A 23,567-nucleotide genomic window follows, 5' to 3' on the forward strand; every position below is an offset into this window, starting at 1 on the left:
CCATATTGAGGCTCCACCCCTGGGGGTAATTTGGCGATATACACTATGCTCTTGAATGCTCTTGAATGCTCTTACTTGTGCTTTCATTCATGAAGAAATATTTCATCGACCCTTCAAATTTTGCCGATTGGGTTGCCCAATATATAAACCTGACCTTTAGATCGCGCAGTGATAATTTATTACCACCCGGAAACAGTTGGTTGTGACTTCTCGCCTGATGTCTCGCCTCATATAAAGGACAGGCCCTCTATTACTTCTAGTAAAGACAATGACCAAAAAAGGCGGTCATTATTATTTAAAAACCTTACAGTAAGAACCTCTTATATTTGGCCAGTATGCAGTATTCCTCGTTCGCGCCTAGCTGTTTCTGGTTTCCTGTATTCCCGGTGTTTTCGGCTCGCCCTCTGATTCATCAAAATACCATTGAATATACCCCAAGACATTAAGCCAATCCCTCTAGCATTTCCCGAATTTACCCTCAGTCTGACGTAGGCACTCCCTCCTTCCATTATTTCCTTTATTGGATTTCTATAGGAGCACAACAGCACATAATTCTCATGCGTGACATTGAATTATTTTCAATATCTTTTCTTTTGCCCAATTTTTGGCATTCGTGTTAAGTGGGTGTGGCATAAACCAATCAAATTCCATTACTATCAATCTATTGTGTTTCAACCAGTCACAAGGTAGCTCCATCCTGTGTGAGCTTCCGAGCACTTGAGGTGTTTGCAAGATTGTGTATGCGGAGAATTAAAGACGTAATATTCCATCCTGTCGCTGAATATTGAGAAATGGCCGGCACAACATACTCGGCTTCACTGAGAGGAGGTGGACCTTGGGGCTTTCGACTTCAGGGCGGTAAAGATTTTGGCAGTCCGCTCGCTATTTCGAAGGTGAGTACATCGAAAGTGATCAGCGAATCTTGGTACGTTTTCGGCAAATTGGTCGATATTTATTTTGTTCTACCCAAGGCCAATGCTCATTTATTCGCATTTTCTCTCGCAGATTACACCGGGATCCAAAGCTGCCATGGCACGAATAACTTCAGGGGATGTTATTTTAGAAATAAATGGAATTTCTTCTGATAACATGAGCCATTTCGAAGCTCAAGATGCCGTTAGAAAGGCAGGGTCAAATCTCGAACTCGTTCTGGAAAGGTAAGTTTTGCTTAGAAAGCTTACATTTGCTACAGAAATAAATAGTTACTGTAGTAGCTTGCTTCCCTCAGTGAAATAAGTTGTCTTGCATCGACGAGCGAGCGACTTTGCGGTGAAATGAACAACGCATAATTTGCCTGATTCTTGGCTTGTTCACATGGAATCGTTCACATTTAACTTGTTGTTACACTTTTCACACCAGGGGACAATTAAACTTCCATATTTGCACATCTCTGACGCGTGAAAAAAGCTTTTGTTTGAACGGTTTGTTGTTGCTTTTTTGATGTCGATGGATGGTATTCTCCAAAGATTTTATACTCGTGAAGGAAGCACGCGCCGTGAATGAAAATGTCTGTTTTGAAGTGTAATTCGATCGTAATGAGCAGTTCGCAAAATCCTGGCGGGCTAAGCTTTAAAATTCGGGCAAATGTTTGTAAAATTTGTACCTTCCAAACAACTTTTTCCTTTCGGGAAGTTGTACAAAGTTGTAAAACGTATTTGTCTTGCAAGGTTTCGTTCCTGATTTTGTAACGCGTGTAGCTAATTGAAGCTGCATGATGCAGATACATCATGTGGTTAGATATGAAAGCGAAAATATAATGCCCCTCTTTTATGGTTTTTTGCAAGAGACTTTCTTATTTAAAGTTGGTTCAGTTTACGAGCGACCGTTTCAATAAAACCAACGAAACCTAAACAACGCATTGCGATACCATGCGATTTAAAGTTCATAATTGTGTGAATTAATTATCACAAACTTTTGGTTCAAAGGGATTCGATTAGTTGATTTTTCTGAAGTGTGCTTTTACTGTCAGGATCAATGAATCCATTTGTTCATTAATTATGTTTTACGAATCGTGCAATTATTCAGTGGATAATTTTTATCTCGCCAATATCTCGATTGTCGATGATTCTAGAACATGTCCATGTTTGGTATTTTCCTGTCAAGGATTGTGATATTTTTAGTAAGACATAGAGCAACATTTCACTAACAATGTGCAAGTAAACTTTCCCACCAGCATAAGTTCGGCTTTGTTGTGTGTGTAAATTTTCTCTAAGGGAAAAAATATTTTGTTTGTAGTGAAATGCAATCTAGTTGCTGTTGGTTAAGCTAAGCTAAAGCTATCAAAAAATTGCCAACAGAAAAACTAATTTTACATCTAGCTGTTATTTTGTAAGGTAGTGTTTCATGCAATCCATGCAATAAATAATTATTGTATCTTTAGTATTGGCATTGCCCCAGATACTGCCACTTAATGTTGTTACCATGTTTTGCTTTGTTTTTTTTTTTTTTTTGTTTTGTTTTTTACTTTTTGTTTTACACGGTTGTCAGATGTTAGTTGTCATATTCGCTCTTACAAGTCAGCCATCTGCCTATAGGAATGTCCATTAATTTTGTTACATATTAATACTCTTTCACTTTTGCAAGACTTGCAATTAATCACTTAAAAGTCCATCAATGAATAACTAGCTTTCACGTGACTGTTAATTTGTTCCCCCATTTAATGGGGATAGTTTGTTCTCTTTTGGCAAACTAAAATAATTTGTCTTTGCTTCTGACTAAAGGAGAGATGATGACCCCAGGACAATTGTGGTGACTGACATAGTCCACTCTGCTAAGGTTGATCACAAATTCAATGCTAAACCAAAACCTTTTGGAGCACCGTCGTCACCTGCACAGCTCTCTCAACCTCAGGTGGCTGGTACTGGTCGCACCTCACCAGTCGGAGCGAGCACATGGCAGCCCCCTCCCTATCAGGCTCCGCAAGCCCCTGTGGCGCACACATCACCAACAGGGTTTCCTCCTCCAGCTCCTCCAGCTCCTCCAGCTCCTGCTGCAGCATATGCCAGGTAAGCAACGTCTCACGTCAACCTGGTTTATGTAAATTATGATCTCCTAGGGCATGTGCTGGGACCATTTTCACATTGAATTTTTTGGGAGCTTGGAAATTGTTTGAGAGATACATGTAAGGTAGCACGGGGCTAGGTTTTACTCTGTGCTACAAGGCATCATTATGCGAACTACCAGAAAAAAAAAATAATATTTTTGACTGTATCAGATGGGAGAGTCCCAGACATTGGGAAGGCAAAACAAGCAAATGGGTCGATAGCCTTTAACTTTGAAAACATAGGGGTCATTCTGCAGTAAGTGTGGGCCATGTTCCTTTATAGCGATGTTCGTTTATTTGAGCAAGTTCAGTAATTTATCTCCCATTCATCTTGTTTTTCTTAGTTTAGCTTTGTAGTTTTCTTTTTTTAACTTATTGTACTCGTGTTAGCTCTGTTAATTAATCCGTCTCAGCCATGTGTTTATGCGGGTTAGTTGATCTGACTTAAGCTCTCTCAATGAGCACTTAGTTGCTCTTAGAGCAAATGTCGTGTTCAATTATTGTTTAAATAAAAAAAAAAGTGTGGGCCATTGAATTTATGATTTATGGCATGGGCCAGAAAAAAAACTTCATGTACAGACAGACAAGTGACAAATAGATTCATAGCCAGACAACAATGGCAAGCAATTTTTGTTTGGGAGCAGGCCTTCCCAATCCCTGCAAAGGCTTTCATTTATTAAATTAAAATGGCTGCAGATGTCAACTATGATAGATGAAATTTTCAATCAGTGAGACAGGCATACTCAGGAAAAGAAAATCTGAGTTCTCCCAACAGAAGTCAAACCTATGACCTTCCCTTTACTAGTTCAGATGCTCTACCACTTTCAGTCCTTTAAAGGCAAAGTACATGCACTCTTCAGTACTGGAAGCCAGTTCATATATGTTTTGTTGTGATTTGAACAAGTTTAAGCAGGGTTCTCATTAGAAGGCGGGACCCGGGTACCAGTACCAGGGTACACAAGAGTCAGTACCTGCCTACTTTCAAGCTGAACATAAGGAAATTCACTTCAAGTGTAATTTTCTGCCCAGCTACTCTCCTATAGATGCCCCCCTACTTCAAAACTTAATGAAACCCCTGTTTAAGTTTTTGTTAGTAATAATTATTGCAAACCCTTTTGCAATAGTAGTTTTCAGCATTTGGGGTCAGCTCAATTATTGTGACCTTCCATGTAAAAACACCTTTTATCAAAGGTTAGTTTTTACTGAAACTGGGTTTCAATGGGTTTCCAAAATGTTACAATTGAAAGGAATTCTAAACGATTTTCAAAGAGTTTTGAAGGGTTTATAATAAGTTTTTCCAAGAGGTTTTAAACAAACAGGAATCTGAAGGTTTTATTAAAAGTTGCCAATAGTTTTTAAGGTTTCTAAACGGTGAACATGTTCAGGTAACAGGTTGTCATCAGGCTTGTTTTAAGAAAAAGTTAGGAAACTCGGGGTGATAAAGTAATTTGAATGTTGTTCTCCAGGTTTACATATTTGGGTGGTTAGCAGGTCTGAAACTTGGATCTTAAGTATAGCCTGCAGCTGTACTGCTGTGCTATATCTTGAGATGAAAGTTTTATGGTGTGACATATATGGACAAGTAAATTGTTAGCCTTTGTTAGATCCTTTGAAACGTAAACATACCATAGCTCTGAATGGCATGGAATGGTATGGTATGCCACCACAAGCAGGGCATGGCATGGCATAACACAATGTAATGCAGTCCTGAAGCTGAACAAAATGCAAGTTAAAATCACTTTCAGAAAGGGGAAATTGTCAGATTATTCACATATGAAACAATAATTATTTTCCAGACAAAATTTAGGCATGCAATATATTTGTACATCATGATCAGTAAGCAGTATGTTTAAGTTAAAAAGCGTATTTCCAAGTTTTATTTTAGCTCAAGGTCCTTGCAAGCTGACAATTTGGCCGGGTTCAGAATCTGTACTTCACATGAGCCAAATCAAATTCAAAGTTAGACCGACCCAAATTAATTAATCCCGGCTGAATTGATTCAGACCCTGAACTTAATTCAGCCAAAATTAATTCACTGAAGCATACTATGACTAGAAAATTGCAGATTTGAGTCAATTTACGCATTTGATTCAGCTCATGTGAAGTACGGTGTCTGAATCAAAGCTGGTCCACAGCCGTTATTCCCGGCTGAGTTGATCCGAATTACATGTACACTGTAGATCAGCCATTCTGAATTGATTCAGATGCTGTCCTTCACATGAACTTAATTAATTGAATTTTGATTCAGCTCATGTAAAGTATGGTGTCTGAACCGAGCCTTACTCTATTTTTTCATTTAAAATTGTTTAATTTTCCTTCCTTTGGACTCCATCAAGACAACATTATCTAATAATTAGGATGATTACATTTCTCCATTTTATAATAATTACTGCTGATTACAAGACTACAAGACTAAGAACTACAGGAAAAAAATGTAGAAGGGCAAAAATATAGGTTAACTAATGCTACTCTGCTACTGATCAGATAACAGAGCAAACACTAGCTATTAAAGTATACAGGTGAATAATCCACAATGTTCATGTTGCTCTTTAGGGGACGTTATGATCAACCAGATGCAAGTCACAGGCATGTTGATGATGACGGAGATCTTGCCCACAAGTTTAAACTGAACATAAGTGATGACGGAGATGGTGAGCCTGTCAAATTTACACCTAATTTAATTTATTGTAATAAAAAAAGTGACTCAACTTGTTTTACATTGTTTTGTTTCACTCAGTGGGATTTGCTGATGAGCCACCAACTTGGGGCCATCCACCAGATCCTAAAGTCCAGTCCAAATCTTTTAAGCGACTACAGCGACACCTTCAAGAACATGAAGAAGATGGTATGTATACATGTGTGTGTGTGTTTATGTAGGGCACTTTCTTAAAATGCATACTTGTATTGCAGTAGATGAAGAACCTTAATTACAACCCCCACAAGTCAACATTGCTTTCTTTAAATGAAGTGTGTTACATGTACGATGTAATGACTGCTCTTCCAGAAACTTTCCATACCCCTTCTGTGGATTTTTTTTGTTTTTTTTTTTATAAGTTTCAGGTGTATGGGGCTGTTGGCCTGCTCTGGAATTCTTGGCAAAATATTGAAATCTGCAAACTCATTTTCCAGACCTGGAAAAAGTATGGAAAGCAATAAAGATGAGATCTGGAAAAACTCTGGAGGTTTTTCAAAGCAGTACAACAAAATAATGCTTAACTGCTAGTCTTAGTCAAAATGTTCAATTGCACCGTCATGAGAACTTTCCCAACCCTACCCCTTGACATTACTATCTTGTGTGTCATTTGACTGGTAACTGTGAGTCCAGATGGAAAAAGAAAATATAATGGTTTGGAAAAAGCATGAAACAGACCTTGCATAGAAAAGTGCCAAAGCGAGGATTGAAATGCGCCAATCGCCATCAACCATGGTGCTACATGTATGTTATTAATTTTGATAAACAGCCAATCGTCACACCATTGCCTACATCACAATCCACACCTTTGTGATAAAATTGTGAGACAAGCAAGTAATTTTTAGGAGCTATGTATGATTATTATTTGTTGTTTTTCATCAGATCTTCCCCCACCTCCACCAGAAGCATTTGATAACCATGATGATGACAGTAGCAGGGAAAAAGTGCAGTCGCGATCATTCAAAGTGCTACAGGATGCTGTAGAACACGGAGGTTTAGTGTTAATTTTCCTGATGTTTGTCCTCTCTCTTTTTGCAGGGTAACACCCCTGGGAAATAGGGCTAACACTAGATTCTAAATAGTTTACCGTCTGGGCATGTTCCCGTAACACTCATTATGGCCTTAACCCATTGGCAGTTGTGTCTCCAGGAATTCACAAAACAAGCAAATTGGCAGCAAGCAAGTTTCCCCATGTACAGTAAAAAAAATAATAATACAAAACTTACAGGTTAAAAAAACAACATTCCTTTGGTCTAGAATAGTTAGGATTTCTAATCATCAAATAAAATACACTAGTTGCAAGTTCAAGATTTCCCAAAAAACAAACTTGAAAGTAAGAATTTTGCAAATTGCCCTGAAATTCGATCCTCCATCACATGGGTGAATTTGATCGGCTCATGAAGACATATTTGTTTGCATATTAGATTGCTTTTTTGCCACGTTTCAGTGATAAAATATTGAACAAAACAAGACAAAAAGCTTTCCTAAATGTAAAATTTATTCAGATGCATGTAAGCATCTTTTTATGTCTAAAAAGCAAAAAGTGTAATTTTTGCTTCACAAGAAATTTGAAAGAATTGCGAGCACGTTATTCAAAAATTTTGCAAAAACTGTGCGGATTACAAAGAATTAGTTAATCAAAAATTATAGTATTTCAGCACAAAATTGACGATCAAAACCTATAAATTTTTGTGAGAATAACTTGTGATAATCATTGCTGCAGATCATGATAATCGTGTTGTACACCCATCATTTCTTCATTAGAAGCTGCACCAAGTGTCTTTGACAGACAGAAATCAGATCGCAGCAAGCCTTCCAACCAACAATTACCAAAAATGTATCGTCCTAATCCACCTATAATTAAGCCTGCCAGCAGCATGCCAGTGGCCCCACCTGCGCCAGTTATGGCACGTCCAGGACAGCCTCAGCCTGTCGCACTTCCGGGAATGGTGCAAATGAGTCAGCCTGTTAGTCAACCTCCCCAGCGCAGTCCATCGCAGAAGATGCCATCTTCCGCCTCTCCAGCAGCAGTGTCACCCACTTCAACAAGCCCTCCTGGACATGTCGAGTACAAGAGGTCACCCACTAAGCCTCCGTCTGCCCAACCAGTTGAGGAGACCAGGACTCCTTTCTGTGATGCCTGTGGAGAAGAAGTCTTGTAAGTTGATTAGTTTTATTTTATTTCTTTTATTTCACTGCGATCACATTACATAGATTCATTTGTTTTTAGAATGCAAATGGTGAGGAAACCTATAGCTAAAAGAAACCATGAGGCCTATTAGTTTGGATTCCCTCACAAATTACAAGATTGCATGTACTAGTATTAAAATCTGACAAAAAAAAAGAAGAAGAAAATGACACCCAAAAAGAAAACTTTAGACAACAACTGGTTAAAAAAAAAAGTAATAACTTGTAATAAAGACGTTTTTTTATACATATTAACCTTTTTTTGAAAGAGGTAAGGGATGAAATGCTAGTACATTGAAAAGCTTAGGAACTCTAGCATTTCTACTGGCCAGGGTTGTCGCAATGTTTTGAAGTAAGTGGGCAAATTGTTGGAGTGGACAGCTGATTGTGCCATTTTTTTCCCAAAGAATCAGAGACCAAATACCCCAGCAAACTAACCAACCAAGATCATAAAATAGATGGCGATTTTCCTCAGCTGCCAGCTACTTTTGACACACCTTGATTGGCTATTCGAAATGAAAACTAAATCACGAAAATGAGATGTCACAAAATTGGCAAAAATTAACTAAAGCAGCTGTAGCACAATGGCATGCAGGACTATTAAAGCGTGAAGTACTAATAAATGTATGTGCTTCTTTAATTTTTGAATCAGTGGGCCTTTTGTGAGTGCCATTGGCAAGGCGTGGCACCCTCAGCATTTTGTCTGTGATGGATGCGGTGAATCACTTCAAAACCAGGGCTTCATAGAGGAAGGTGGAAAGCTGTACTGTGAAAAGGACTACAATCAGTTCTTTGCACCTCACTGTGAAACGTGCAAGCAGCCGATATCAGGGGTGAGTGAAATTGAGTTGTTTAACTGTAGATACATAAAGCTTGTATAATGGGCCCTTTGCAGCTAACGGTCACATGGTACAAAATCCACCATGCAGGACAGCAAGCTATTTGCTGAGACATTGGAATCCAAGAAAATTCAAGTTTGACTGGATAAGTCGCTTTGTTTTGGATGTCCCAGTTTGCAGCTTGCTCTCCAGCATAGCAGATTATGTGACCATTGGCTGCAAAGGGTCCATTATGGAGTCTTTTAGCTGATGATCCATAAGAACATTGGTCTTCAACAGTTGATACAGCAGCTTGGATTATAAGGAAATAAGAATCACTTTTGAAAGTTAGTACAAATGTCATGAAATTTTCACGCTACCATCAGTTACATCTGAGCGTGACCTTGAGGAAAAAGTATGAAAACGTTCATTGAGTTAGCAAACAGTGGATGTTTGACTGGCTGTCATGCAAAAGCTCTGGACTCAAGTAAGTTTGTGAGCAATGGTTGATTGAGACTGTGCTCAGTCCTTCCTGAGATAAAAGGTTGTTTGCAAATGTTCAAAATAATTTCTAGTTGGAAGTTAGTTCCCACAAGTTCTAGTTGGGTGTGGAAGTTGTCCTTACATTCATTCAAATTCAAATGTTTGGTGACAAAACTTGTCATGTGTATAACCAAATTAGGTTGTGCTATTTTGGGGGGTCCCCTGGTCACATTATATTCAACCAACGGCATAGTAAAGCAACAGCGTGATAACAACAAAGTTCTCCTGGAAGAGGTTTCAAATTTAGATTAATTCACACTTTGACAAGTAGAGTTCCATGACTCAAAGTTTAACTCTGGGTTTAAGAAGAATGTTCAGTCAGTTAAATGGTAGCAATATATAAGCATGCCTTCATTCAGAAATTTCAGAGATTTAGGATGTCACTGTCTCAGCAGATATAGGGACTTTGGATTTTAGATGACTAAAAATAATATTGGCAGCAGCATGGCTATTTTCCGTTGGGGTTACTGTTTCTTAGTTTGATTTAAAAATTATTAAACTAGTGGATTTATCATTCCTTGGTGTTGTAAGGCATTTTATGATGTGGTACAACAGATCTCTGCAGTGAGGACAAGCACTGTGTAAACAGAAGGGTGGAAGGAAAAAAAAACTGCTGTTGTTACTCTTGGTAGTTAAATCCAAAATTCAGTCTTATCATTCAATCAAACAGCAAAGATTTGGTAAATAAAGTAGTTAGTTTCTGGTGCGTCATTCCTGACTCCTGAGTTTGGCCGAGAAATCCTCGTTGAAAGAATAATGTCTGAAGAATGTTTCCAATAAATTTTGTTTGAAATTTAAAAGTGGTATTTTATGAAGCACATTTTAAAAAAAGATATGATTCAGTGTTGGCTGAAATACAAGTATTTTTATGCACCAATTGTACACATCACGTATACTGCATTCATTATATTTTAGTTTTATTGATCACCTATCATATTCTCTCTGCAAGGCAACCAGCTATGTGCATTGCATCAGTGTTTGAGGAATTTGCATTTCAATCAATACTTGCATGGCATTTGTTTTCTGTAGGGCGCTCAGTTGGGATGCGTTTAGAAAACAAAAAAGCCCTACATGTATTTTCAAAGGTTCATTAACTGAAAAGTAGCTTTGCATAAAAGGGAGTGTATAAATTTGTTTAATCACAACAGACTGCGAATCAAGTTCATGTGTATTTTTAACAATCCATTTCAATCTTTGTCATCTAATGTTACTGTATTCTATCAGTGGATTCAAAGCATTTTTTTCTTAGAAAATGTAAAATGCGTGGAGTTGGTTGCCCTATTTCTTAAACCTGCACTAGAGTCACTCGTCTTCCACACTTGCATATTTTTTTCTGTTCAAATGCTCGTCACTCAATGGCTTTCGTGCTGATTTCAATGTGTCTGTCCATCTTCGTTGTTCTTTTTAATCACCATATGTAGCCTCACTGTTTTTTTCTTTTTTTATGTAAATATTTTTAAACTCTGGGATCACAGAATTCGTTAACCGCTGTTGTGGTACCCCTGCCTAATTTATCATTTATTATTCCTTGTTTCAGCATATACTTTTTTACTTCTTCCTTTATTTTTCTGTATCATGTAATAGGCGAAGTTATTAAAATAAAAATAAAAAATAAAATAAGTTTTTACGAAGATAAGTGATGGACATTAACACTTTACAACGTACCTTGTATTCCTCCAAAGAAATCTGAACTTTGAACGGTCTTCTGATTATAGAATTTATTGCCAGTTAAGTAAAAAATGGTCTGCATTATTTTAGCGAGGTGAAGTGGAAGACTTTTCTTTGATTGCTTCTGGTGACAATCGACATGATGGTTTTTCTCAGATAATGGGATGGACTGTTTCCGACGGAATGGTTTTCCTTCGAATAAGGGATTGCAGTTACTAAACATTGTCACGAGAAAATATCTAATATTTTCTGTAGCACGGGGGTTGTATACGTCTGGAGTGATTTTTACAAAATATAAACGTGTTTGTATAAACGCACCTTGTTGTTGACTTGAATTTTGAACTGAAGATTAATGGATGATTAAACTAAGTGAAAGACAAGATTTAGGTTTTAGACTTAGAACTTGGTTGAAAAGAGTAAGACGACTTGAAACGACCAACCAATTAAATTGTTTTCTTGCAATTTAGTCTTGCATTGGTGATAAGTGCCTTATTTTATTTTATTGATGTCTCACTCAAAAATCTTCGCGCTGTTTGTTTCTTATAGAACACTAAATATTTTTTCATGTTATGTGGCTAAATGTAATTTAGGCTAAGTTAAACTCGAGACAATTGCTTGTCAGCGGCGCCCCGCATGGTGGTAGATGCGGGGTGGCCTGGAGGGTTGTGCAGGGTCCCCATGTTTTTTACAGCTTTCCTGTGGATGTCAAGGTGGATGGAAATGAGATAGATAGTTTATTGGGAAATTGCTTCGCAGCCAAAAGGCTGAATTACGTAACTTACAAATGCTATAAATTCAAAATCATAAAATGATAAATTTTGCGAAAGAGCCATACTAAAGAATATAAATGTATATAAACATATGTAAAAACAACGTACACTTATGTATCAGGTAAATTTAGATGACTCCGTTAAGGCGAGCTATTTGCACGGATGCACATTGCAGGAATGAAAGAACGCCTAAAACGATCTGTGTGAATGCGCGCTTCCGCCTTGTAGTATTTCGGTATTTCGTGGGCGTTTGCCGCTCTGAAACGTTGTCCGTAAGTGTTTGCTATCGTTTCAATATTTAACATTATAGAGCAACATTAGTCAATCTGTTTAGACTAGACATCTACTTGCCTCCTGACGTTTGTGTGAAGATGACAAACTCTATGGTGTTTAACTTCATATGTGTCAGTGTAGGTACAACACAGCTTCTCATGTTGGTATTACAGAGTCACCGTATATGTCATGGAAAAATTACGTATAGTATTAATCACCGCAGCATATGAGTATTGTTAAACCTGTTGAGTGATGAGTTCATTGTAAAGCACTGGTGATATTTTACACGATGAATGTAACTGCTGAAAATGTGAGGAAAGGGGAAAGGGACTTTGTCATCAAAACGGCGTTCAGTAACCATCAGCGACTGGGAAGGCCGTGACCAGATAACAGAACAGTGCGCGAGAACCTGCACAGGAATGTCTTGTACTGAGTTCAATCAGCGCACCATCAGCTTCCTACTTGAGTCAGTCTATTGGCACCAGCACTGCACCTTTATTAAATAGTGAAACTAACTGGCACCTACACTCGAGGCTGATGTCATGCAACAACTTGATGAGATACACATAGGACTTTACTAACATTCCAGTACTAAATCAGTTTAATGATTTAATCGAAAGATAATGGGCGGTGCTTTCCTTTGTTACCCTATTTCCAGAAATGTTCTGTTCTAGAAAATTGTGTCTTGGTACAATGAGCTACGACAGCATTGTTACACGGAACTACCTGAGAACTACTCAACACGGAGATTGTTGGTGATTCTTCTCTTGACTGCACTCGATATGACCCAGATGCATGAAGCAATGACGATGGAAAATAAATCTTGATTAACGAGATTATATCGCCGGAAAGGAAACCGTAACAAAGTGAAAGCTAAACCTGTTATGTGGGAGTGAGAAGTGTATAATATACTCAGTGAGGGGTGACAGTTGCACAGGGGATGTAGGATCCTCAACGTTCGTCGTAACAGCTCTGCCAGACAAACTTGGCTTTTACACAGATAATACCACTGCATACATGTAGGTACGTAGGCCCAACGAAAAGAAGCGAGAGGCAATGGTGTCCTCTGTTAAGATTTAGTCGAACTCAACATTCATGAGGTAAATTACCGTTCAAACAGTGCGAAGCCCTTGCCTTAGCAGTGTACGATGAACCACATTTGAATTGTCATCACTATGGCTAATGTGAATTTTGGTGCACTTAATTGCAATAAAATTTTATGTAATATAATTTCTGTAATTACTAAAAAGAAAAAGCACTTTAAAAGTAATCGCAGTAATTGCACTTCACAAGCATCACACCGCACGGACCGCAAAATTCTTTCTTCGACATTTGTAGTGCCAGTTCTTTCAGGGATTGCTCGGCCAGACCTCGGAGTGAAAATGTGATCAGTTAATGTCCGTGTAACCATGGTAACAGCTAAATGACGTGATGGAATGTGTGTATTTTCTAACTTTTCAGCCTAAAAGCCTGCACGCTTGTGCGCCAGCGGTACCTCCGCCTTCAAGCGCAATGCTGAAGGCCATACGCAAGGCATCCTTAAAATCAAAGAACCCTGCAGAAGCTCCAGCGAAACCAAGAACTCACCGATTGAACAGCGCTTTGACTTTGAACAAGGATCCAGAGGACAACCACGCAAACTGGGCGAACAACGTGCATTCAAGCTATGGTGGTCCTGTGTTTACTCAGGGACCACATGATCATGATAAAAACAATAACTGGCCTCAGCCCTCTGGGATTAGTAATATCAGTAGTGTTAAAGCATTGCCTGAAACTCACGGCGAACCCGGGGTCGGGTCGATAAAAGACAAAGTTGTGTCCCTGAAGGAAGCACTTAGAGAAGCCAATGATCGGCAAGCGGTAGCCAAAGAAGCTATACCTCCAGCTGTTAAGCGCTTCCAGGAAGCCAAAATGTTGCTGTCGAAGCTTGAACGGAAGCGATTTATAGCTGAAGACAAGGTTACAAAACTGGAAGAGAAAATCCGTTATCAGGAGGGGAGGTTTGAAAACAAGTGCAGAGCCATGACGGAGAACTGGCAAGTGAATCATAAGATCGAACAAAAGAAATCCGAAGACGTAAGAAACATGAGGAACATTGAGTACGAAATAACCGAGATGAAAGCTGCTAGGGAGGCGTCCATGAAACGGGTGCACGAAGCCTCGCGACGAATGGTCGTTGTACAATCAACGCTGCAGAACGCACAAGACCGCTCTCGGGAACTTAATGTTCAAAGGCGTACTTTACAGGACATGCTAGAGAAGTACCAGAAGCGCACAAAAGATTTGAGAAGCTTGTCGCGCGAGAAAAACGCACATGTGGAGAATAAATCACTCAGGAAGAGCCTGTTGGAAGACCACATAGCGGACTACCATGCTCGTTTTAAGAGAGCCGAGCGAAGGCTGCTGCCTTTGAAGATTTACATCAGTCAACTGCACGATTCTTTAGAAGATGCAAGGAACGAGACGAAGCATGCGAGATATCTCCTGGCGAACTTTCAACAGAGGCTTAGAGGACATAAATATACTTACTATCCTCAGGATCTATAGAGACGAGCTTATTAGTTTTAATCTCTTGACAAGAAAGTTTAGGCAGCGCGTTAGTTTGTAAAGAAAGTGTTTAGTTAAATCTGAAGAAACAGTTGAAAAGTCATCCTTCATGACACTGTACCCTGTTGAAATATCCGTCACCGTTACAAGATGGGATATACTGACCGAGAAGAAGAGGTCCTCTTTGAGTTGGAGACAGCATTCTTTTACGTAACGACTCTACTTGGCCACAGCTAACTGGTTTTTAGTTGCGTCGTCCGTTGGCTCATTATCAACTCGAGGTTAAGTTATGTTAACATCATTAGCTGTAGACTGAAGCTGTTTATCCAGCTGATCTTGTACCCATATTTGGTCACTTAACTTGTTCCGTATGAAACTTTTCACAGAATCTCGGTATTCCAGAGTTCCTTGTGAGATACGACCAGTGCAAGACCGTGATAGGTAATTGTAACAGACATGGCGAGATTTCCAACAGTTGTGTAACAAGAGATTGGGTTTCAACGCTGAATGGTGAAAATTAGTTCCATGGCTAGCGAATTATAAGCCCTCTTAAAGCCTTAATCTAGTGTTTCTTTTTCCGGGCTTTTTATATCGTTACACGGATTTTATCAAAATAATCGCATTATAGAAATCGGATAAAGATACAAGTTTTATCTGAACCTTTTACATTATATCGATCTTCTATTTGATAGGTGCGACACGCTAACCACAACATAAAGAGTCCCTCGTACGTTTTCCAAATTTCGCATCATGATTATTCCTTTATAATTTTTTAAAACATCGCAAAGACATAGTTAGTCCAAAATTTAGAAACGCCCATGTTTAGATGTTATCTTGTCAAGCGTTGTGTTAGTAGAGGCGTTATTGTTCAGGGTAACAAAGAATTGCTCTGTTTAGAGTTTGTTTTCGACATTTTTTTTACTGTGGTAGTTCCAACTTCAGAGATTTTACGAAGTAAGTTCTCTTGCAGTGAAACAAACGCGAACCTTGTTTTAGTCGTTGTTGAGATCATGTACAAAGTGCAAGTTTTTATTCTTTTGATCCATTTGTTTGAGAGCATAGTTGTGTATTACAGAGATGTATATTTCAGGGGTTTTTAAATTATATTTTTGATATTATCATCGATAGAAACATTCATTAGTCATACGTATCTTACCACATTCACATAAATACGGTCAGTTTTTGTGCAGCTCTTGTAAATTGACTCATTTTTTAAACCGAAAGAGATTTTTACCACACATAGGAAGTAGTGTCTGTAGTAATGTTATAAAAGCTAGATGTATAAATTTATTTTTTTGAACTGTCAATCGGTTGAGTTATTTTTAACGCTGTTTAAAATGACTTGTGTAATTCAGAGCCTGCTAAAGAACATTTATTTTCATATGTAACGAATAATATATATTTTTTTTAAAGTAATGGTATTTACTAGGCAAATATTTATTATTATTATTATTATTATTATTATTATTAATTTTTTTTTTTTTTTGAACTAACTAAAAAGAAAGTGAATGTGATCATTCTCTCATGTTTTATATCCTGCTTATTGTTTGAGGAGCCAAGGTAATGTTAACAATTTTCACGTGTCACTTAATATACTTTTTGCCATACGAAATTGTCTTCTTAACTTGTACTGGTGTACTGTGTAGCTTTCCACTCTTGGATTAGCAGGCCAAGATTCATTATTGTGTTGAAAGAGGTTGTGGTTACTTCTCAAACCCAAACAAATACTTTGTAAAAAGATCATTTGATCATGTGAGGAGGGCTAATTACTATAAACTTCATACACGTTAGTCTTTATTAGTTTCCTTATCATTGTCACTTTTAGTCTTTCTCGTTTCCTTTGCATGCCAATCTGTAGTATATTAATTTCTGGAGGGAGGTTTGGAAATGCGATCTTAATTATCTAAACATTTGGTGCCTTGTCAAATTTCTCCAAGAATTGTTAATGGCTATAGCAAGCCCTCGGAAGAGTTTCATCCGATTTCCAGATACCTTGAAGTTGGTTTAAAACTCGGCTGTACTTTCTCGTAATCAGGTACCAGGAGTTTTCTAGCGTTGGTGATTTTGGATAATAAGTTGACCCAAACCGCGAATTTCATCGCAAAAGGTCCCCATCTGGGGTGATTTGAGGCACACTGTTGCTAAGTTGTAACCTGCTTCAGTTTAAGGGCAAGGTGGGTTTTCCACCGTAGTTTACCAAACGCATTTCTTCATAGGGACACGTTGTCAGTGTTGTCAATAGTAGCATCTCGTTCTTCACAGCCTTGTGTTCAAGCCGTTGGCAAGACGTTCCACCCCGAGCATTTCGTATGTAGCCATTGTGGCCGAGCGATTGGTTCGGAGGGCTTCAATGTTGATCGAGGGAAACCCTACTGTCAGGAGGATTACAACAAACTGTTTTGCGTGAAATGCAACCTGTGCAAGCGTCCGATTGGTGGAGGGGAGCGGTGGGTGGAGGCTTTGGGTGAGCCTTGGCATGCAACCTGCTTTAAATGTCAGGTGAGACGTCATTTAATACTACATGAAGTGGAATGATTCTGTCGATGTTTTTCAGCTGTAGCGTGGTGCATTTTTTTCTGAGGCAAAATGCGCAGGGGTTTATTATTATTATTATTATTATTATTATTATTATTATTATTTAGTTTCGTTTTTTCTTCCAAAAAGCCGTAAGGGTGAACGAATGAAGGTGGAATTTACTTTAAGAATAGATTATCACTATAGTAATAATATTAGCCTGCGAGCTTTCCCCCTTTAGACGAGAAATGGGCTCTTCTTTTGGAGCAGCAGATCTGGGAGATACCTGTAGAGGGGAGAGGAGCCAAACACCCAGACGAAGCAGCCTCTAACGCAGTGCTCTTTAGGGTGGTTCGCAGAAAAGCACATCAGAGAAGTTAGCAAGCGAACACTAAAATCACAAGCCTGCACAACAGACGCCAAGAGCAAGGCGAGAGGGAAAGAAAACTAAACTCATTGTTCTTCCTCTCTCGCCTCACACTTTGCGCCTGGCTAAATAAACGCCTGTTATGCGGGTATCATCTACAAGGAGTTGACGCTTCGGCTTGGTTATTCTTGGTGGGCTTAAAGGGGTGACTGTGTGTCGCCGTGGAAAGTAGCAACATGGCATTTTTTAAGGACATTTATGCATCCGCGTATAACTGCGTGGCTGGCTCTGAAAGGGAGGAAGACGGGGGATGAGAGCGGTAGTGGTCGTTCCTGTTGTGCTTTATTCTTCAGTCAGAGCTTCGTTAAAGGTTTGACTGTGTCCCTGTGGAAAGTAGCAACATGGCGTCTTTTAAGGACATGGCTGGATCCGCGTATAACATGCGTGGCTGGTTCTGAAAGGGAGGAAGAAGGGAGATAAGAGTGTTGCTGGTCGCTTCTGTTGTAGTTTATCCTTCAGCCAAAGCTTCATTATATGATCACCTTATAGCACTAATATGGATGTTTTGTCTGTCCACAGCGCCCTGGCTGCACCACACACCTAGAAGGAAAACAATTTTATCAATATGGTGGCAAACCGTACTGTGTGTTGCACGGTGCCCCTTGATTTCCAGCACCACCCTAACTACTGTCAAGAATCGTGGCTTGTGGATTGATTTGCACAATAATTGTGGTCAACAGCTTGTTGTTCATGCAAATATGAATATAAAGTTGCTATGTGACGTTTTTGTGGTAGTATAATAGGCGGGTTTTTGGCCAGCTCAAAACAGTTCTTGAATACTTAGGGTCAGTTATTAAAACACAGTTTAGGCGGTGTTTAATAAAACCACGTTCTAAGTCATTTTCAATTTTGCCAACAATCATATCTAAACATTGTCTTTTCTTTGCCGACAGTAACGAGAAGGGAGACGAGAAAACGATTTATCTACTTAAAATCAACCACTTATGAACAGATTTGGAGGCTCACTGATTGTCTTAAGCCGCGGCCGGCCTAAGTTAGACTGTTTAAACAACTGGCCCTTAGTATTATAATTTTTTTATGTAATAAAGGTATCAAAATCACTTTTTACGTAAGAACGCTTTAATAAAGTTAACAAGAAATTTTTTAAGAAGCACTCGTGTGCAAATATTTCCTTTGCCCAGTGCAAGCCGTACTTGAGGCAGAGGACTATTGTAATCACGAGCTCTTGGAGGCAAAGCACGTTGGGCTACACTTTCATTGCTTTCCAGGTTAACAGCATGGAAGCTATGATGGTAAAACTTAAAAGGGAGCAAAATGGGACTGTGATGTCAGCGGACGTGGAATTACGTCATGTGTTCTTCACAGCCGCCATCTTGGATTTCTCGATGCCCACAGAACCTGGAAAAACTGTCTTAATTGAACCAGGAAACTTTTAAAATCACATTAAAGTGTAAAAATTATTCCGATAGTTCTTCAGAAAGAAAAAAAAACACTGCTATCAAAATTTTGTTGTCATGGAAACATCACGGCTTGTGAAAGATGAAATGTTATGCCAAATCATTGTCAGATAAATTTTAGGGAATGTCAAAAGATTGGTGCTGTTTGCTTTAACATTTAAAAGTTACTAATGTTCAAAGTCAGCGCCGGTACGCCAGGCTGTACAGGATTAAAGAAAACTAAATATTATGGAGAAAAGGCCTGTAGTGATTACTATAAACAGTGTCCTAGGGGAATTAGTGTTTGAGATTTTTTATAACTAGGTAGTGTTAGAGACTTTGTAAGTTAGCTGAAAAATTACGATAAACTAGACCAAAATTATAGTTGAAAGGTTTCAAATTTTAGTTTAATATGCAAGCTGGCGGGGGCTACGGAAAGTTTTTCTGGGGCAATTAATAAATTTTGAAACAAACTCGCAGGCTTTTCTTTTGCATTCTAAAATAACTCACCGCTTAGTTTTGTTTGTTTATTTGTTGTTTCCGTTTTCATAGAATGTTATGTAAATGTTATATAATTGTGAAAATAATTGTAATAGTAATAGTAATTTTTGTTGTGCCAGCGGAGAGAGCGTTACGCGAGAGGTATGCGTGGAAAACGAAAGCTGTTTTTTTTTTTTTTCTTTTCTTTTCTTTTCTTTTCCTTGCGTTTCGTCATCTTCGTAAACTCGGCAAAACCCCAGTTCCACAGGCCAGATTAAGTACAAATTAAACGCCAAAAATATGAGAAAATAATCCCCTATTCACTTGTCGCCGAAAGTTGTTGTTGCGTTACACATTCAAATTGTCCTAAATTGTCGTCACGCATGGTTCAAAGAAGCATAGCGTGACGTTTCAAATAAAGACTGTAACTTCAGTTTGTTGAGGAAACTTTCCCTTGACCTTATGTTGTTGCGGTGGTTCTTTCTCCTCTTCCTTTGTCTTTTCCTAAATTTATCCTCTTTACTTTTAGAAAAGTACAACTAATTTTATTTCCGCGGTGTTTGTTTATCAAACCAGAGAAAAGAATGGACATTTCTTGCGCTTAGTTTTCGACTATGGAGTGCTCTTCCCGAACTTTCAAAAACTTGCTTTCATTTTCGCAAGCGAAAGAACCTTGACTGTCTTTCTTGTCAGTTTAATTCGCGACATGTTATCTCATAGTTTCATCAGTACGGCTCGACTACACGGTCGATAAGAGTTGAGGAAAATTCTCGTCAAATTATGATCCCTCGACTTTCAGCGTACGCCATGAACTGAAGACGAGACTCAAATTGCAACATTATTGCTCTCCGAACTTCGGAGATCGAAAAGCATTCTACAGTCTATGTTGCAAATTAAGGAATAGGGAGGATGGGGATTTGCTGTGTTAAAAAGCCTTTTGCGGGGTATATTAACCTTATCTAGTAGGCAGTGCTTACTCTCTAAGAAGTGATTTTTGGATTTTTAAAGCATATTTGTACTTTTGCAATCTGATTAATGAAGCGCTTCTAAATTAAGGTAATTAGTTTTTCATTTCTTTTCTCAAGATAAATTTGAATTCTATTTGATTTAATGAATTGACAGCTCGGAGAAAGTTTTGTTTGCGTTGCTTTTTCTCTGTTCACATCATGAAGCGATGGAACAAATGGTAGGGTTTACTTTGAAGGACTGTCAGCTTAGCCTCACTTGCAAACGTTCTTTTGGCTCGGCAAAGATTGAGTGACGAGCCAAAAGAGCGTCTGCGAGGGAGTATTAGTCCGGGGGGAGAGGTACTCCTCGGAATTCTTGGTGGGGGTGTGCCGCCCGGGTCTTCAAATCCCGACCCTATTTCAGACCTAAACATGCCATTTTCCACACCCGTTTTCAGACCTGACCTCTAAAATTCATACCCGTTTTCAGACCGGATAATTATGCATCAGTGCCGAACGGAAGTTGACGCAAGGAGTAAAAGTAAGCTGGAATAACATAGTTTATCTATTTCTTTTTCTCGCTATCAGTTAGTCGTTCCAGTTACGTACTGAGAAGAAAAATATGTTTGTAAGCTTTCGTAAATGTTCCCCGCCCCAAAACCCGACCCGATTTCAGACCGTAATTGTCAAAATCTATACCCGTTTTCAGACCAAAACGGCTCAAAAACCATACCCTTTGGGGCGGCACATACCTATATACCCTACATAGGGGAGTACCCCCCCGGGGGTATTAGTATTACTTCAAATACAATGGTCCTTTTCTTGTTGTCTGAAGCTATATTAACATGTGTCCGTCCGGCTGTAGATGGTAACTTAAAACCCCTGAACCCATTCTCGACCCGAGAGCCGCTCGGCTAAGTGAAGAGCTCTGGGGCCGAGATTGCCCCGAACCCGCCAAATGCAATTGCTTCGTTGATGCGGATACTTTCTTCATTTTCTTGGTGTTTCTTAGTCGCCGTATGAAATAAGGTTCGATTTTTTGGGTTGAACACGAACGAACGTGAAAACACTTCTACAATGACGTCAATGAACACTATTTTGATCACCAGATTTCAACAGGTCGCCCCGGCGGATCGAGTAACAACATCCGCGATTACAAGTTTGTATATTTTGTCGGTATAAAAAGGCCATCATGATGGCATCATGCAAGTTGCCGTTGACATGTTGAACAAAGGCTTCTTTTGTTTTTTCAATGCGGGGGGGGGGGGGGGGGGGCTTATGGGAACAAAATTGATTGTGAGTTTAAGAGTTTTGTCCGTTTAATGCTGATGTTTAGGCCAGAATAGTGGAGTAACCTTCACGATGTTTTTCCTCATGGCTAAAGACATGTGCATAATTACGGCTTTCCTCTAACCTCACTGATGAGCCGATCAATTGGCGTGGCGACAAGATAACTGTTTTGGAATGCAACTGCAGCTGCCGATTATTTCATGTCAGTCACCGGAAGACTTGCCGGCTCCCCCTTTTTACAGCACACATACTTCATTCGATTACTTTCGCAAAAGCTTCATGTTTAGGCCGTCGATAAAACCAGGAACATGGAACATTCCGGAACATCCCGGAACATTCCAGAACACGAAAAATAAAATTAAGATACAAGAAAAATTAAAAATAAATTAAACAAAAATAAAGGAAAAAATGAAAAAAAAGTGTGTATATTTATATAAAATGAAATTACATTGTATCCGAAAAAAATTCATATAAGAAGAAGTACGGAGTAGGTGGGACGGTAGTACAATGGGGCGTTGTAACTGACCACACTGGATGAAGGTAAGAAACTTAAGGATGGTGTCTACTAATATGGAAGAATTTTTGTGCGGTTTATGACTATGCGGGAAAAGCAGATCTTAATTAGGAAGGCCTATTGGAATCCAAAATGAAAATCGGGGGTAGCCACGCATTTTTCAGAGATAATTAAGCAATAATATCTCTAAAAAGCGCCAAAATATGAAGCAATGGATAGGATTTTTTCCTAAATTGAAGCTTAATTATCTCTGAAAAATGCATGGCTACCCCCAATTTTCTTCCGAGATACCAAAAGCGTTTGTTAAGTTCTGCTTTCTCCGCATAGTTTTTAAACCGCGCAAAAATATTCCTGTATTAGCAGGCACCACCCATAGGAAACCCGAGTGTCTTGAGATGCGCAGAACGTATGCGCAGTAACAATAGTTTCGTTCGAGAAACGGATCCAAACTCCCGAACGCCCAACAAAGGAGTACAAATACGGAACGTGAGGCCCTAGGCGAAGACGCGGGAAGCCCGGGAGGGTTTTGGTAAAAAGACTGCGCGAACGACTTTTAGCCGGTTCCACTCCGAACATCAGGAAATTGATTTTTTGGTCAGCCGAGCCAGAACTGTTCCTTTTCTGGCGTAGCGGACGATAAGCACGTGCTGCAAATGGCGGGAAAGTACTCGCGCCTTCATTCAGTGTGGTCAGTTACAACACCCCATTTATCGTAGGTACTTCATATTCCCTATTATAATAAGGGATACATGAGCATTGAAGTACATACCCCATCTACCCCATTTAAACTACCGTCCCACCTACTCCGTACTTCCCCTTATATGAATTTTTTTCGGATACAATGTAATTTCATTTTATTTAATAAATATACACACTTTTTTTTATTTTTCCTTTATTTTTATTAATTTTTTTTTCGTGTTCCGCGTAATGTTCCGGGATGTTCCGGAATGTTCCATGTTCCGGGTTTTATCGACGGCCCTCATGTTTATGTCATATATCTATCGACACTTATAAAATTATGTTGAAAACTCGGACCAAGAGAGCAAAGAAGAGTCATCCAGTCTCAACTTTCCCAAGCGAGAAACGAGTCGTTGTAATATTATTAAGCTCTCGACATATAAGTCCTGCCTAACTCTTATAAGCAAACAGGTTCTTCGCCGTCGCCCTAGGGGGGGGGGGGGGGGGATCTCACATGAAAGGGGCGGGGCGGGGCGGGAATGCTCTTCAGAAATTTTGAATTTAACCCCAAGAAGGAGACCAATCTGGGCGTGGCCCAGGCTTAACAGACCATTTTAAAACCCAGGCAAATAAAAAATACGTGACTTTTCCCCTGCAACCCTAAACGAGACCTTCACGGCTTAATGTAATGGCGTTTTGCCTAGAACATCCTAACTAAGACCAAAATCCGAAATTTACACCACTAAGCGAGACGAGGAGCCTCCCTGCCCCTTTCGTAA

General features: G+C 39.2%; 1 protein-coding gene across 3 annotated transcripts; it reads left to right on the plus strand.

The window, feature by feature from the left end:
• The first annotated feature begins 682 nt into the window (after positions 1-682).
• LOC146456614 (PDZ and LIM domain protein 7-like) lies at positions 683-19,352 on the plus strand. Of its 3 annotated transcripts, XM_085092602.1 has the most exons (10): positions 688-893; positions 1,006-1,157; positions 2,721-3,005; positions 5,597-5,694; positions 5,781-5,888; positions 6,618-6,728; positions 7,500-7,893; positions 8,575-8,755; positions 16,804-17,040; positions 18,002-19,352. In XM_085092602.1, exons 1-10 carry the CDS (start codon positions 792-794, stop codon positions 18,086-18,088), a joined length of 1,755 nt encoding a protein of 584 aa, XP_084948728.1. In that variant the 5' UTR covers positions 688-791; the 3' UTR covers positions 18,089-19,352. The 3 variants fall into 3 exon arrangements, with proteins under 3 accessions (XP_084948727.1, XP_084948729.1, XP_084948728.1); XM_085092601.1 differs by lacking the exons at positions 16,804-17,040; positions 18,002-19,352 and adding an exon at positions 13,456-16,750 and having other exon boundaries at positions 683-893; XM_085092603.1 differs by lacking the exon at positions 18,002-19,352 and having other exon boundaries at positions 686-893; positions 16,758-16,998.
• Positions 19,353-23,567: the final 4,215 nt, after the last annotated feature.

The sequence above is a fragment of the Pavona decussata genome, unplaced genomic scaffold (genome assembly GCF_977016875.1).
Source record: "Pavona decussata unplaced genomic scaffold, jaPavDecu1.1 SCAFFOLD_254, whole genome shotgun sequence".
NCBI classification, from domain to species: Eukaryota; Metazoa; Cnidaria; class Anthozoa; order Scleractinia; family Agariciidae; genus Pavona; species Pavona decussata.